Here is a 12531-nt window from a genome sequence, read left to right on the forward strand (position 1 = left end):
CTGTAGCCGGGCAGGTTATCATGGGATGTTTGTGGTTTGATGGGCTGCAGTGAAAACTTTATTTCTGTAGCACCACCTGAACAAAGCACCAGCCCCCAGCGTCCAATCAGATCGCTTGACCTGAGGAGCTGCTTCCATCGTTAGCGATGTAGCTGCGCGTCAAATTTAGAGGCTTACCAGAAACATGTGAATACAAAGGTTCCAGCTGGGGACGGGTGGAAAAAATCACAAATAAAATGATTAATTTGGTAAAATAAATCAAAGTAATTAATAAATTGAAATGACGTAGAGATGCGTCTTTAAATAGATTCATATTTATTGCTGAACCAAAGGGAAGAAAGTAGTGAAACTAAACCTCTTCAGGTTTTGGTCTTTGCAGGCATCAGGTTATCATCGCTGTCCTCCCCATTTCCTGTCTCTACTGCTCTGTTCAGAACCAGAACCTGGACCCGGCGTCGGCTCCAGCTTGACTCTGAAGTGACTCTTTGTTTCGCCAGCAGAACAAGTGAAAACAGTGACTCACTCTGACGATTACGCACACCTGAGCAGGGCGAAGTGCCGTTACCATGGAGACGTCAGGTAAACTGGGAGTGCTGACAGAAACATGCTCAAGGAGCCACAACAGGAACCAGAGCTAATGTGGGTCCAGTCAGAGGTCAGTGGTTCTGACTGAACTCCCAGGTTAGACCTGTGGATGGAGATCCACCTGAGAGACCGCTGCCTGAGCAGGTGGGCAACATCACAGGTGAGGAGGTTCATGGGGAGTTCTGATTGGTTGATGGCAGTTGAATCTGAGCTCAGAATGGATGGGTTAGTTCTGATCCAGATTGGTTCTGTTGGGTTCTTCGGAATGTTCTGGTCTGACTGCATGAGTCCATGCAGCTGCAGGTGATCAGTTCGGTGTGTTGCGTTGCTGCGCGATGCCGTTGCTGCGCGTTGCGCCCTCATCAAGGTCAGCTTCAGCGTCAGAACCAGCCCGAGGTCTGCTGCTTGACCCAAGAGTTTCTGCTGGTTTGTTGCAGTCATAGTTTTAGTGTCAAACTGGTCAGAACCCGGTCTGTGGTTCTGGTGGACCCAGAGCAGACTGGTTTCCCCCCGCCGGCGCCAGGTCACCATGTGGGTCGTGTTCTCCACGCTCTGGGTCCTTCTGGAAGCCGTCTTCACGCTACCTGTCGGGTCAGATGTCTCTACAGTTCCGGCCTCTCATTTGTCCAGAACAGGGGTCACCAACTTGGGGTCGGCGGGCGTCGGGTCGCCCGAGGGGTCACTGTCAGTCGCCCGCAGAGCAACTTCTAAAAATAGCCATTGTAATTGGGGAGCACTACCAAAGAAATTCTTTTATTTATTGTTTTTACATTGAAGTAATAAAATGTGTTTAGAATTTTTAAAGAAAGTGAATTATAAAAATGTTTAAAATAAATTGATTCATGCATAAATCTCTTCTATGGTTAAAGTTCAGAACGATGCAGACACCTGCAGGATATTATTGCAGCGCCTGAGGCGGTGAGGCAGTCGGTACCGATGGGTGAGACTGGGACTCGGATCAGAACCAGGAGCATCCCACCCTGATCAGAACACGGCCCGTCTCCCTTGGCTTTAAACCTCATCTGCTGAAGGAGTCCTCCTGGTTCTGGTTTTGAGAGACGGTTTCTGTAGAACATCAGTGACCCAGTCCCAGGCTCAGTGTGAGGTTCTGCTCTCTCTGACTTGGACTGGTGGTTCTGGTTCTGGTGTTCCAGCAGCCTGGCTGTCTGGAACATTCCTGTCTCAGTAAGCTGCAGAGGCATCGCCTGAAGGCGCGCCGCTCTTTCCTGCTCAGCGCCTCTGGAATGTGATAACATCAGATGAAACTTTAATCCCTGAGAGGAAACTGCAGCGTCTCCAGACGAGCCGCAGCACGCCGCGGCTGGCCCGCAGCATCACAGAACCATGGCAGGTAATCCTAGCAGGAAGCTGCTATGGCTGCGGCTGATGATGATGGCAGCAGGGATTTGATGTTGACGTGAGCTGTTGGGACGTTCACTTCGGCTGCTGCAGACCGACTTTCTCTGCTTTCTAGACGACCTTCCCCTCATGCAGCTGTTACTGAAGCGACCAGTTAAAATACTTCATTTGCTAAATGACTTACAAATCGTTTTTCTAAATAACTTTTTTGTAAATTTAGCCTTTTCCCAAATTATTTTTTAGAAAAAATGTTTTCTCTAATATTTTGTTGAAGTCTCGGCTTGAGATGTTTGGAAAGAGAACTCGATTTGAAAAGAACGAAGTCATTTCCAAAACTCATTTTAGGTTCAAAAAGCTGCATAAATGTAGGTTCAACCATTTGTATGCACTCCATAAACTACTCTCAACGTGTATTTTTTAATCAAAGTTTGACTTTTGAAATGAATTTTACTTTTCAAATTTTAGTTTTTGAAACTTGTTTGCTTTCAATAACATTTGAATGTTAAGCATCCAGAAGAAACTACGCTGGGTTTTAATGAGCCGCAGAACATTGTTAGAATCCAGGCTTTTATTGTGAAGGTTAGCAGGATGTTGTATCTGTGCTCTGTGCTACCAGTTAGAGTAGGAGCTGGCCAAACTGGGAACCAGTTAAGCAGCTGCAGCAGAACATTGTGCTGGAAGCAGGAAGGAGAAAGTTTGGTGGATGAAAGATCTCATCCTTTTGGAGTCACTTCAGATTTACTGGTTTCATGAACCGCCTCCTGCCTGCTAACATCGTCTACGCTAGCATAGCATGCAGCGCTGATGTTTCCATAACGACGTCGGCCATTTTTCCCTGGCGAAGCTCCAGCTGCTTTCATCCAGAGGACAGAAACGCCTCATCCTCCTCATCGCTTTCTGGCAGGACCAGAGGTCGCGTCTCCAGAGGTTTCCTCATTAGGGAGCCGTGACCTTTGACCCAGCATGGAGCTTGGATCCTGCAGACTGATGTTGGGACATGTTTACCTGCTGCTCCACGCCCTGCAGGAACCGGTTCTGCCATCAGGATGAATCACGGTCCGGTGGCCTTCCGTCCAAACCAGCAGAACCAGAACCAGCAGAACCAGAACCAGCAGAACCAGAACCAGCTCCTCTGAAAGCATCAGGAACATTGGAGCCCGTCGGCAGGACGCTGCACTGGGGACCATCAGAACCAGGACCCTCAGTGGGCGCTTGGGCCTCTGGGGGGCGCTCTCTGTGAAGTGGTCTGCTCTGACCTTTGACCTCCTGCTAAGTGATCAGTTATTGAGCCACAGCAGGAAGTCATAATCAGCTCAGAGTGAGAGGCCCTCCGTGCTCCTCTTCCTCCCCTCTCCTCTCTGGTTCTGGTTCTGGTCCGGCCCAGGTCCACATCTCTCTGTTCTGTCTCCTGCAGGACTCTGAGTCTGTGGACGTCTGCGTCCAGAAGGCGCTGGCCGCCGTCTTCCCGCCCTTCCAGGCCTCGGCCCCCACCCTGCTGCCTCAGGTCCTCGCCGTGGTGGACAGCTGTTACCGTGGAGACGGCCTCCGCTTCCTCTTCCACTTCCTGCTTCCTTCCAAGCACTTCCTGCAGAACCTGCAGCAGGCTGCCTGCGTGAGTTCCTGCGGACGACTGTCCATCCGGTCCCCTGTCTGTCCTCACACCTTCAACCTTTGACCCCACACAGAAAGATGAAGTGATTTAAACATGAAAAGTAGCGATTTCAGCGTTCGAGAAGAAGAAGGGCGTTGACCTTTGACCCCTAGGCCTTCTGAACAGAATGTCCTTCTGTTTTTTCTGCCTATTAAAACAGGAAACAGAGTTGAAGCTTTTAGCAACTTTTCTAGAAAACATGAAACTTTGGCAGCTTTTCATAATCGACTGTTTGGTAAAAGAGAAAATGTTTATTTTTAAATGAATAAAAAACAAATTGACATCCTTAGTTTCAGTGAACAAAATTCATTTATAAAATGATGTCCAGACGTTTTCTCTGCAACCTTCTCTGACTGCCGAAACAGGCCCACAGCACAGTGCTGCCACTACCATGCTCTCCTATAAAGACGTTGCTATGGCAACGAGCAGATTCATGTGTTAGAGCGGCCTAGTCAAAGTCCAGACTGTAGCCTCCCTGAGCTGGAGATGTTTTACTCAGCAGAACAGAGATAAACCGCAGAAGGCCTGCACACCGCACTTTTCAGATCAGGCATGAATGATGATTATGCTTCCAGCTCTCAGTTCTGCTGTGGTTTTCTCCCAGTAAGCCCAGACTGGTGAGGAAAACTTCAAGACCTCTGAATACTTTAGTCAGACTTTGTGTCCGTCCATCATGGAGTCGATTTTATTGAGAACAGGAGAGGAGGATTGTGTTTGTCCTGATGACTGACCTCTGACCCCACCCCTCTCTCTGACCGCCCCCTCCAGGCTCCGTTCTCCGGCCTGCTGTTCCGTCATCCCGGCTGGCCGCTCTGCCTCCATGACAGGATAGTCGTCCATCTTTGTCCTCTGGATCCGCTCCTCCTCCTTCCAGGAGACTTCTACCTGCTGCTTTCTCCTCCTGCTGCCGCCCACGTCCCCCTTCGCCTGCTCCTGGTCAGCGCGTCAGCGGGCGGCCGCCATGCGGAGCGGCAGGAGGTGCCGGCCCGGGCCCTGACCTCCATCTTCAGCATGGCTTGGCTGGACGCCGAGAACCGGGGAGCGTGAGCGACGCGGCGCCGTCGGGCTGCGGCGCTGTCCTGTCCGCCCACGGCGACGTCTTCAGGGTCCCCTGGGAGGACGTCGTCCACCCGCAGTTCGTCAGCCGCTCGCGCAGCTCCGCCCCCTCAAGGTCGGACGGGAAGCCCCTCCCCCTCCCAGCTACACCCAGCCGGTCAGCAGCCAGCAGCGACGACTCAGAGGGCGAATACGTGGAGCTGACGGAGCTGCTGCCGCCGCTACAACCAGCGCTGCCACGCTTCTCCCCACAGAAAGGATCCCTGACCCAGTCTATCAGCCTGCAGAACCGGACCAGAACCACAACACACTCCAACACCCACCCGTGGGCCCCCAAGGCTAGCTCACACACCCTGCAGTGCTCCAGACTGCTGGAGGAGAACTTCAGTTCCTCCTCCTGCTCCTCAGAAGGCCGCGGCGCAGCAGGGAGGAGCAGCATGCACGTTGCAGCTGCAGGAGGTGAGGAAGAGGAGGAGGCAGAGCATGACAGAGATAAAGGTTTGGAGTCAGACGTTGCAGAAAGAGAAGAGCGGCTGCAGCAGGAGAGGAGGAGCGAAGAAGGGGAGGAGGAGGTGGTTCTGCAAAGAAAGGAGGAAGTGATGAAAGTTGATCAGAAAGAAGGAGGGGAGGTTAAAGAGAAAGAGACAGGATGTGAAGAGTGCTCAGCTAAGGGCTTTTACTCTGAAATTAACAAACTAATGCACTCTGACAACTCTTATTCTGAAAGGTTTATGAGGAAACTAAACCCAGAGGCCTCGCACTGTAAAAACATGACTGGAAATACACACACAGAAGACTTTTGTTGTGAAAGTATCACAGACAAAATCCTCCCAGAGGACTCTTATTCTGAAAATATGTCAAAAAAAGAAACAGGGTAACTCTAATTATGGACATATGGAAGAAAATACACATCCAGAAGGCACTTACTCTGAAAAGCTAACAAAAAATACAAACCTGAAGGACCTTTATTCTGAAAATATTGTAGAGAAAATAAACCTGGAGGACTCTTCTTGTGAAAATATGAGCCACAAAACAGCCACCCCAGATTTTCAGTGTAAAAGCAGGGAAAGCAAACCTCCAGCTGAGTATTATTTTGAAAATGCTCTAAAAACAACCTTTGCCAGCTCTTTTCTGAAAATGAGACACAGGAAACTGTCACTGATGTCTTTTATTCTGACAGCACATTGGAGACACAGTCTGAAGACTCTTATTTTGAAATTGGCTCCTTTCAAATACCCTCTACGTCAAAGAGGTTAAATTCTGGGCATGTTTTCCCCAACGACTTTAAAACTGAAGAAAGCCTCCTCAAATCCGAAGACTCTTACTCTGAAAAGCTGATACAACGAACACTACCTGAGGACTCTTATTTTGAAAAACAACTTGACTCTTATTCTGAAAATCTGATGCATGAAAACTCTTCTTCTGAAAATGCAACACAACATAAAGATTCTTATTCTGAAGATCAGATTAAACCTGAGGACTCTTATTCTGAAAAACATGAACAACCTGATGACTCTTATTCTGAAAAACGGACACAACCTGAGAGTTTCTGTTCGACAACAAAACAACTGGATGTCATTTATTCTGAAAAACAAGTGCAGGACTCTTATTGTGAAGCTCCAGGAGAGTCTGAGGAAACTCCTCCTGCGTTCAGTGGAGGGCAGGAGAACCTGGAGGAAGAAGAGGAGCAGATTGATGGACGAAGATCTGCAGGTCATCAGACTGAAGGTACACCCTTCCTCTTCCTCCTCTTCCTCACGCTGATGATTTATCCGGCAATCACCAGTGTCTTTCTGATCTTCTCCTCCTCTGATTGGCTGAATCCCTTTTACGCCTTTTGTCTTTGTAACTGTTTTTCTCCTCTGATTGGCTGAGGCGTTTCCCCTGTCTGTAGCTCCTCCTCCTAACTCACCTGTTTGTCTGCCGGGTTCGGGATGATCTGCTCTGAGCTCCAAGTCACAGAAAGTCCTTGTGTCTTGCTGTGACGTCCTGGACTTTAAAGAACTTTTTATTGATTTGGATCTCCATCTGGTTCAGGTTCTGATCAGACGTCTCTCTGCAGGTTCCAGCTGTGAGGGTTCCCATATCCAGTTACACATCAACGCTGGTTCTAGTCCAAAAGAACCAGAAAATCCCTTAGCTTCCCCAGCCCAGTCCTCCCAGTCCAGGTTCCAGAGTGTGCTGCTGGGATCTGGAGCTGTGTGCCTGCCTGGTGAGCAGCAGAAACCAGAGCAGCCTGTTTGGGCCCAGTGGGTCGGGCCCCTTCTGTCTGCCACACATGCTGGAGCGTAAAATATCGTTAGCATATTGTAGTGTTTGTTTAGCATGTTTAAACCTGCTGTAAGTGTGTGTTTAGCGTGTTGATGTGCCGGCTGCGTCTCCACCAGGAACCAGAGACAGAGCAGGCCGGGTTCTTCTCACCGTCTCCACCTGCAGCCCTGTGTGGTCGGAGCCAGGCTGCGAGAGCACTGAGCTGCTCCGCCTCATGCTGTACTACACCTCCACCCTCAGGTACGCCCAGATCCTGCTTACTGCTCTCACCCAATGATGGCGCTCTCTGACATCACTTCCTGTGTGAAACAGGGCGGAGGCTCGAGTCATGGGGCTGACGGTGTTGGTGGATGCTCGAAGAGCTGCTCCTGCACCTGCCTCTTCTCTGCCCTCCAGATGCTGCGGGTGAGGCTCGACCACAGGGAGGAGGGTCACATGACCACCTGATTATATTGAGCAGAACCAGATCATCTATATAATCATCTATTGAAACCAGCTGCAGGCCTTGGTGGGTTTGTTGCTGCAGGCCTTGGTGGGTTTGTTGCTGCAGGCCTTGGTGGGTTTGTTGCTGCAGGCCTTGGTGGGTTTGTTGCTGGAGAAAACATAACTTATCCTAAGGGTCTGAATGAACTAAAACTGAAAAAGCTCTTTCAGAAAAAGAGCTGCGAAGGTTGGGTTTTTAGACGTTTTATTTCTCCCTACACGGTGGATAAATGCCTGGCTCGACTCCAGCTGCTCTGGAATCTTTCATTCAAACAGCTGGAAACAGACAAACTTCAGCTGAGGTTCTGGTTCTGTTCTTGGGATGTTCTGTGTCTGAGGATGCTTTTCTGTGCAGGAGGACACGCCCAGCTCCGTCCACTCAGTCCTCATCCTGGTTAACAGAGACTCATCACTTCGGCTGGATAAAGCTGCTGCTGCTCAGGTAGCTATAGCAGCTGGCAGGCTCCGCCCTGCTGCTCTCTGTGCATGCTAACAGTGAATGCTAACAGTGAGTTTCCTCCTGCAGGTGGAGGTGCTGAGCTCCCTGAAGTCCCTGCAGAGACACGTGGATCTGCAGCAGCTTCCTGTACAGCTTGGAGGCTCATTCAGCTTCAGCCAGAGCAGCTGGATCAGCTTCAGATCGGTCAGCATACACACACAGACACACACAGTCAGTGGAGTTAAACCTGACCCCGGTGACCCCTGCAGTGTGACCTCAGCCTCTGCAGTCTCTGCAACGTTGATGAAATGATGTTTCGATGCTTTGTGTCCATCAGAGGGTGGAGCAGTTCTCCAGGCAGTGCAGCAGCGTCATCCATCTGCTGCAGGAAACTATCAGCAACCTGCAGAGCACACCTTTACCTGCTGTTGCTGAGGTAACAGGGCAGGTGATCAGTGGGGAGACTTTTGTTTCTATTTGCTGTAAACCAGGTTCAGCTTCATCAAAATGTTTTGACTAGGCCAACCCAGACGTTGTCCTGTCTTCCTGCCAGGATGCAGAGCAGCTGCTGTCCAGCTGCAGGCGGTGATGTGCACCCTGAAAGACGCCCGCTTGGTGCAGCTGCAGCAGGAGGGCGGGGCCTCTCTGGCCTGGCTGCGCAGGGACGAGGTGATCTGCTCGGCGGAGGAGCGGCGGGCGGCGGTGGAGGCCGCGGCGTCTCTCTACGATCAGGTGGACGACCTGCTGCATCGCCTGGTCACTCTGTCCAACACCAGGACTCAGGAGCTCAGCTTCATCATCGAGTTCAGGACCCTGGAGCGTGGCTTCAGCCAGGTGAGACTGAGCATGCTCAGTGAGGCTGTCATGGCTGCTGAGGAGCAGCTTCAGCTCTCAATATGCAGTAGTCGACAGTATGTTACTGAATGCCCTGAGGCAGAACTCACCCCTCCATGGTTGATGGATCAGAACATCTCTGGTCAGACCAGTCACTTGGTTCTGACCCGTTCCTGCTACCTGTTCGGCAGTGAGGGCGTGGCTGGAGCAAGAGGGTGAACTCTGTCTGCAGTGTCTGAATGAGCCAGTGGATTCTCTGGAGCTGCTGAGCAGGAAACAACAGGACTTCAAGGAGTTCTACGCCGCCGCTTACGTGAGTTCTGCAGAACCGTCTGGGTCGGAGCTGCGGGCACGGCCCGGCCTGGCACGGCACGGCACGGCAGGTCTCACTCTGTTTCCTCCTTCCTCAGGAGCGCTGCAAGCAGGGCGAAGCTCTGCTGAGCCGGCTGGAGCACTGGGGCGACGTCTCTAATCCAGACCTGCACACCTACGAGGTCAAAGTTCACTCCTTCTGGGCCCAGCTGCAGGACTTCTCCCAGCGGATTAAAAGCACCGAGCAGAACATGGAGCGGGCCGTGCAGCTGTACCGCTTCCTGGACCAGGTACTGATCCAACTGCTGCTGTTTCATTTACAGCACCAATAATAAAAATACTACCATTATATTATATTATATCAATTTATTTTGAAAAATAAAAGGAAAATGTTTAGGTTTGGTCCAGGAGACCTGCTGTGGGTTCAGTCTGACTGCAGAGCTTCACCTGATCACAGTGAGGAGCCTCTGTGGTTCCGGAGTGAGTTTGGGTTCATCTGGTCGGTGGTTTTATTGTCCTGCTGCTGACCTGGTTCTGCAGAACCTCAGCATATATTGGATCTCCGGTTGAGTGGACCCAGCCTCCCGTTCTGAATCCTTTCCAGCGGTTCAGATCCTCCCGTTCTCAAACACGGTTTCACTCTAAAACTTGCCGTACGAACAAATTTAGAAAAGTGCAGCTGCTGCTCCGCCGTCGCCTCCCAAAAACATCTTAATGAGTATAAATACCCGGAGGTCTTATGGATCTAAATGTCTAAACGTTTATCCTGAACACAGGAAGCAGAGCAGAAGGTACATTTACAGGGTAGAGATGCTTTCTGTCCACAAGGCGGGCCAGCTGGACCGGAACCGGTACCTGCTTCAAGTTCTGCTCACAGCTCCAGGATGATCAGTCTGGATTCATATAAATAAACCAGCAGATCAATACGATCTCTGATCAATGGCTCCATGTTCTCCATCAGAGCCACAGATCCTCAGGTAGCAGCTTACCTTGATGCAGCTACTGATGCAGCTGCTGATGCAGCTCACCTGATGCAGCTACTGATGCAGCACCTTGATGCAGCTACTGATGCAGCTGCTGATGCAGCTACTGATGCAGCTGCTGATGTAGCTACTGATGCAGCTACTGATGCAGCTGCTGATGCAGCTACTGATGCAGCTGCTGATGCAGCTACTGATGCAGCTACTGATGCAGCTACTGATGCAGCTACTGATGCAGCTGCTGATGCAGCTCACTGATGCAGCTACTGATGCAGCTGCTGATGCAGCTACTGATGCAGCTGCTGATGCAGCTACTGATGCAGCTACTGATGCAGCTACTGATGCAGCTGCTGATGCAGCTACTGATGCACCTACTGATGAGCTACTGATGCAGCTACTGATGCAGCTGCTGATGCAGCTACTGATGCAGCTCACCTGATGCAGCTACTGATGCAGCTGCTGATGCAGCTACTGATGCAGCTACTGATGGAGCTCTGATGCAGCTACTGATGCAGCTGCTGATGCAGCTGCTGATGCAGCTACTGATGCAGCTACTGATGCAGCTCACCTTGATGCAGCTACTGATGCAGCTGCTGATGCAGCTACTGATGCAGCTGCTGATGTAGCTACTGATGCAGCTACTGATGCAGCTGCTGATGCAGCTACTGATGCAGCTGCTGATGCAGCTCACCTTGATGCAGCTACTGATGCAGCTGCTGATGCAGCTACTGATGCAGCTGCTGATGCAGCTACTGATGCAGCTACTGATGCAGCTGCTGATGCAGCTACTGATGCAGCTGATGCAGCTACTGATGCAGCTACTGATGCAGCTACTGATGCAGCTGCTGATGCAGCTACTGATGCAGCTACTGATGCAGTTGCTGATGCAGCTACTGATGCAGCTACTGATGGAGCTACTGATGCAGCTACTGATGGAGCTCACATTGATGCAGCTACTGATGCAGCTGCTGATGCAGCTGCTGATGCAGCTACTGATGCAGCTACTGATGCAGTGATGCAGCTACTGATGCAGCTGCTGATGCAGCTACTGATGCAGCTGCTGATGCAGCTACTGATGCAGCTCACCTGATGCAGCTACTGAGCTACTGATGCAGCTGCTGATGCAGCTACTGATGTAGCTGCTGATGCAGCTACTGATGCAGCTACTGATGCAGCTGCTGATGCAGCTACTGATGCAGCTGCTGATGCAGCTACTGATGTAGCTGCTGATGCAGCTACTGATGCAGCTGCTCATGCAGCTACTGATGCAGCTGCTGATGCAGCTACTGATGCAGCTGCTGATGCAGCTACTGATGTAGCTGATGTAGCTACTGATGCAGCTGCTGATGCAGCTGCTGATGCAGCTACTGATGCAGCTCACCTGATGCAGCTACTGATGCAGCTGCTGATGCAGCTACTGATGCAGCTGCTGATGCAGCTACTGATGCAGCTGCTGATGTAGCTGCTGATGCAGCTACTGATGCAGCTCACCTTGATGCAGCTACTGATGCAGCTACTGATGCAGCTACTGATGTAGCTGCTGATGCAGCTACTGATGCAGCTGCTGATGCAGCTACTGATGCAGCTGCTGATGTAGCTGCTGATGCAGCTGATGCAGCTACTGATGTAGCTGCTGATGTAGCTACTGATGCAGCTACTGATGCAGCTGCTGATGTAGCTACTGATGCAGCTACTGATGCAGCTACTGATGCAGCTACTGATGCAGCTGCTGATGCAGCTACTGATGCAGCTGCTGATGTAGCTGCTGATGCAGCTACTGATGTAGCTACTGATGCAGCTACTGATGCAGCTACTGATGTAGCTACTGATGCAGCTACTGATGCAGCTACTGATGCAGCTGCTGATGCAGCTACTGATGCAGCTACTGATGTATCTGCTTATGTAGCTACTGATGCAGCTACTGATGCAGCTGCTGATGCAGCTACTGATGCAGCTGCTGATGTAGCTGCTGATGCAGCTACTGATGTATCTGCTTATGTAGTTACTGATGTAGCTACTGATGCAGCTACTGATGCAGCTACTGATGCAGCTGCTGATGCAGCTACTGATGCAGCTGCTGATGCAGCTACTGATGCAGCTGCTGATGTAGCTGCTGATGCAGCTACTGATGTATCTGCTGATGCAGCTACTGATGCAGCTGCTGATGCAGCTACTGATGTAGCTGCTGATGCAGCTACTGATGTATCTGCTTATGTAGCTACTGATGCAGCTACTGAGCTGCTGATGCAGCTACTGATGCAGCTGCTGATGTAGCTGCTGATGCAGCTACTGATGTATCTGCTTATGTAGCTACTGATGCAGCTACTGATGCAGCTACTGATGCAGCTGCTGATGCAGCTACTGATGCAGCTGCTGATGTAGCTGCTGATGCAGCTACTGATGTAGCTACTGATGCAGCTACTGATGCAGCTACTGATGCAGCTGCTGATGCAGCTACTGATGCAGCTGCTGATGCAGCTACTGATGCAGCTGCTGATGTAGCTGCTGATGCAGCTACTGATGTATCTGCTGATGCAGCTACTGATGCAGCTGCTGATGCA

The 12531-nt window shown here is 50.8% G+C and overlaps 1 protein-coding gene across 1 annotated transcript in view; it reads left to right on the forward strand.

Moving 5' to 3' along the window:
- The first annotated feature begins 655 nt into the window (after positions 1-655).
- The window catches only part of LOC129355804 (puratrophin-1-like), a 21890-nt gene continuing 10014 nt past the window's right edge, over positions 656-12531 (forward strand). Inside the window, 16 exon segments of the mRNA XM_055025407.1 lie at positions 656-745; positions 3359-3556; positions 4364-4633; positions 4635-4672; positions 4674-5110; positions 6714-6863; positions 7039-7162; positions 7235-7293; positions 7296-7327; positions 7761-7847; positions 7932-8048; positions 8182-8280; positions 8398-8416; positions 8419-8820; positions 8870-8991; positions 9089-9280. Coding sequence (XP_054881382.1) covers positions 695-745; positions 3359-3556; positions 4364-4633; positions 4635-4672; positions 4674-5110; positions 6714-6863; positions 7039-7162; positions 7235-7293; positions 7296-7327; positions 7761-7847; positions 7932-8048; positions 8182-8280; positions 8398-8416; positions 8419-8820; positions 8870-8991; positions 9089-9280 — 2397 coding nt within the window. The 5' untranslated portion in view covers positions 656-694.

This window comes from Poeciliopsis prolifica, unplaced genomic scaffold, assembly GCF_027474105.1.
Source record: "Poeciliopsis prolifica strain line A6 unplaced genomic scaffold, Auburn_PproV2 SCAFFOLD146, whole genome shotgun sequence".
Lineage (NCBI taxonomy): Eukaryota > Metazoa > Chordata > Actinopteri > Cyprinodontiformes > Poeciliidae > Poeciliopsis > Poeciliopsis prolifica.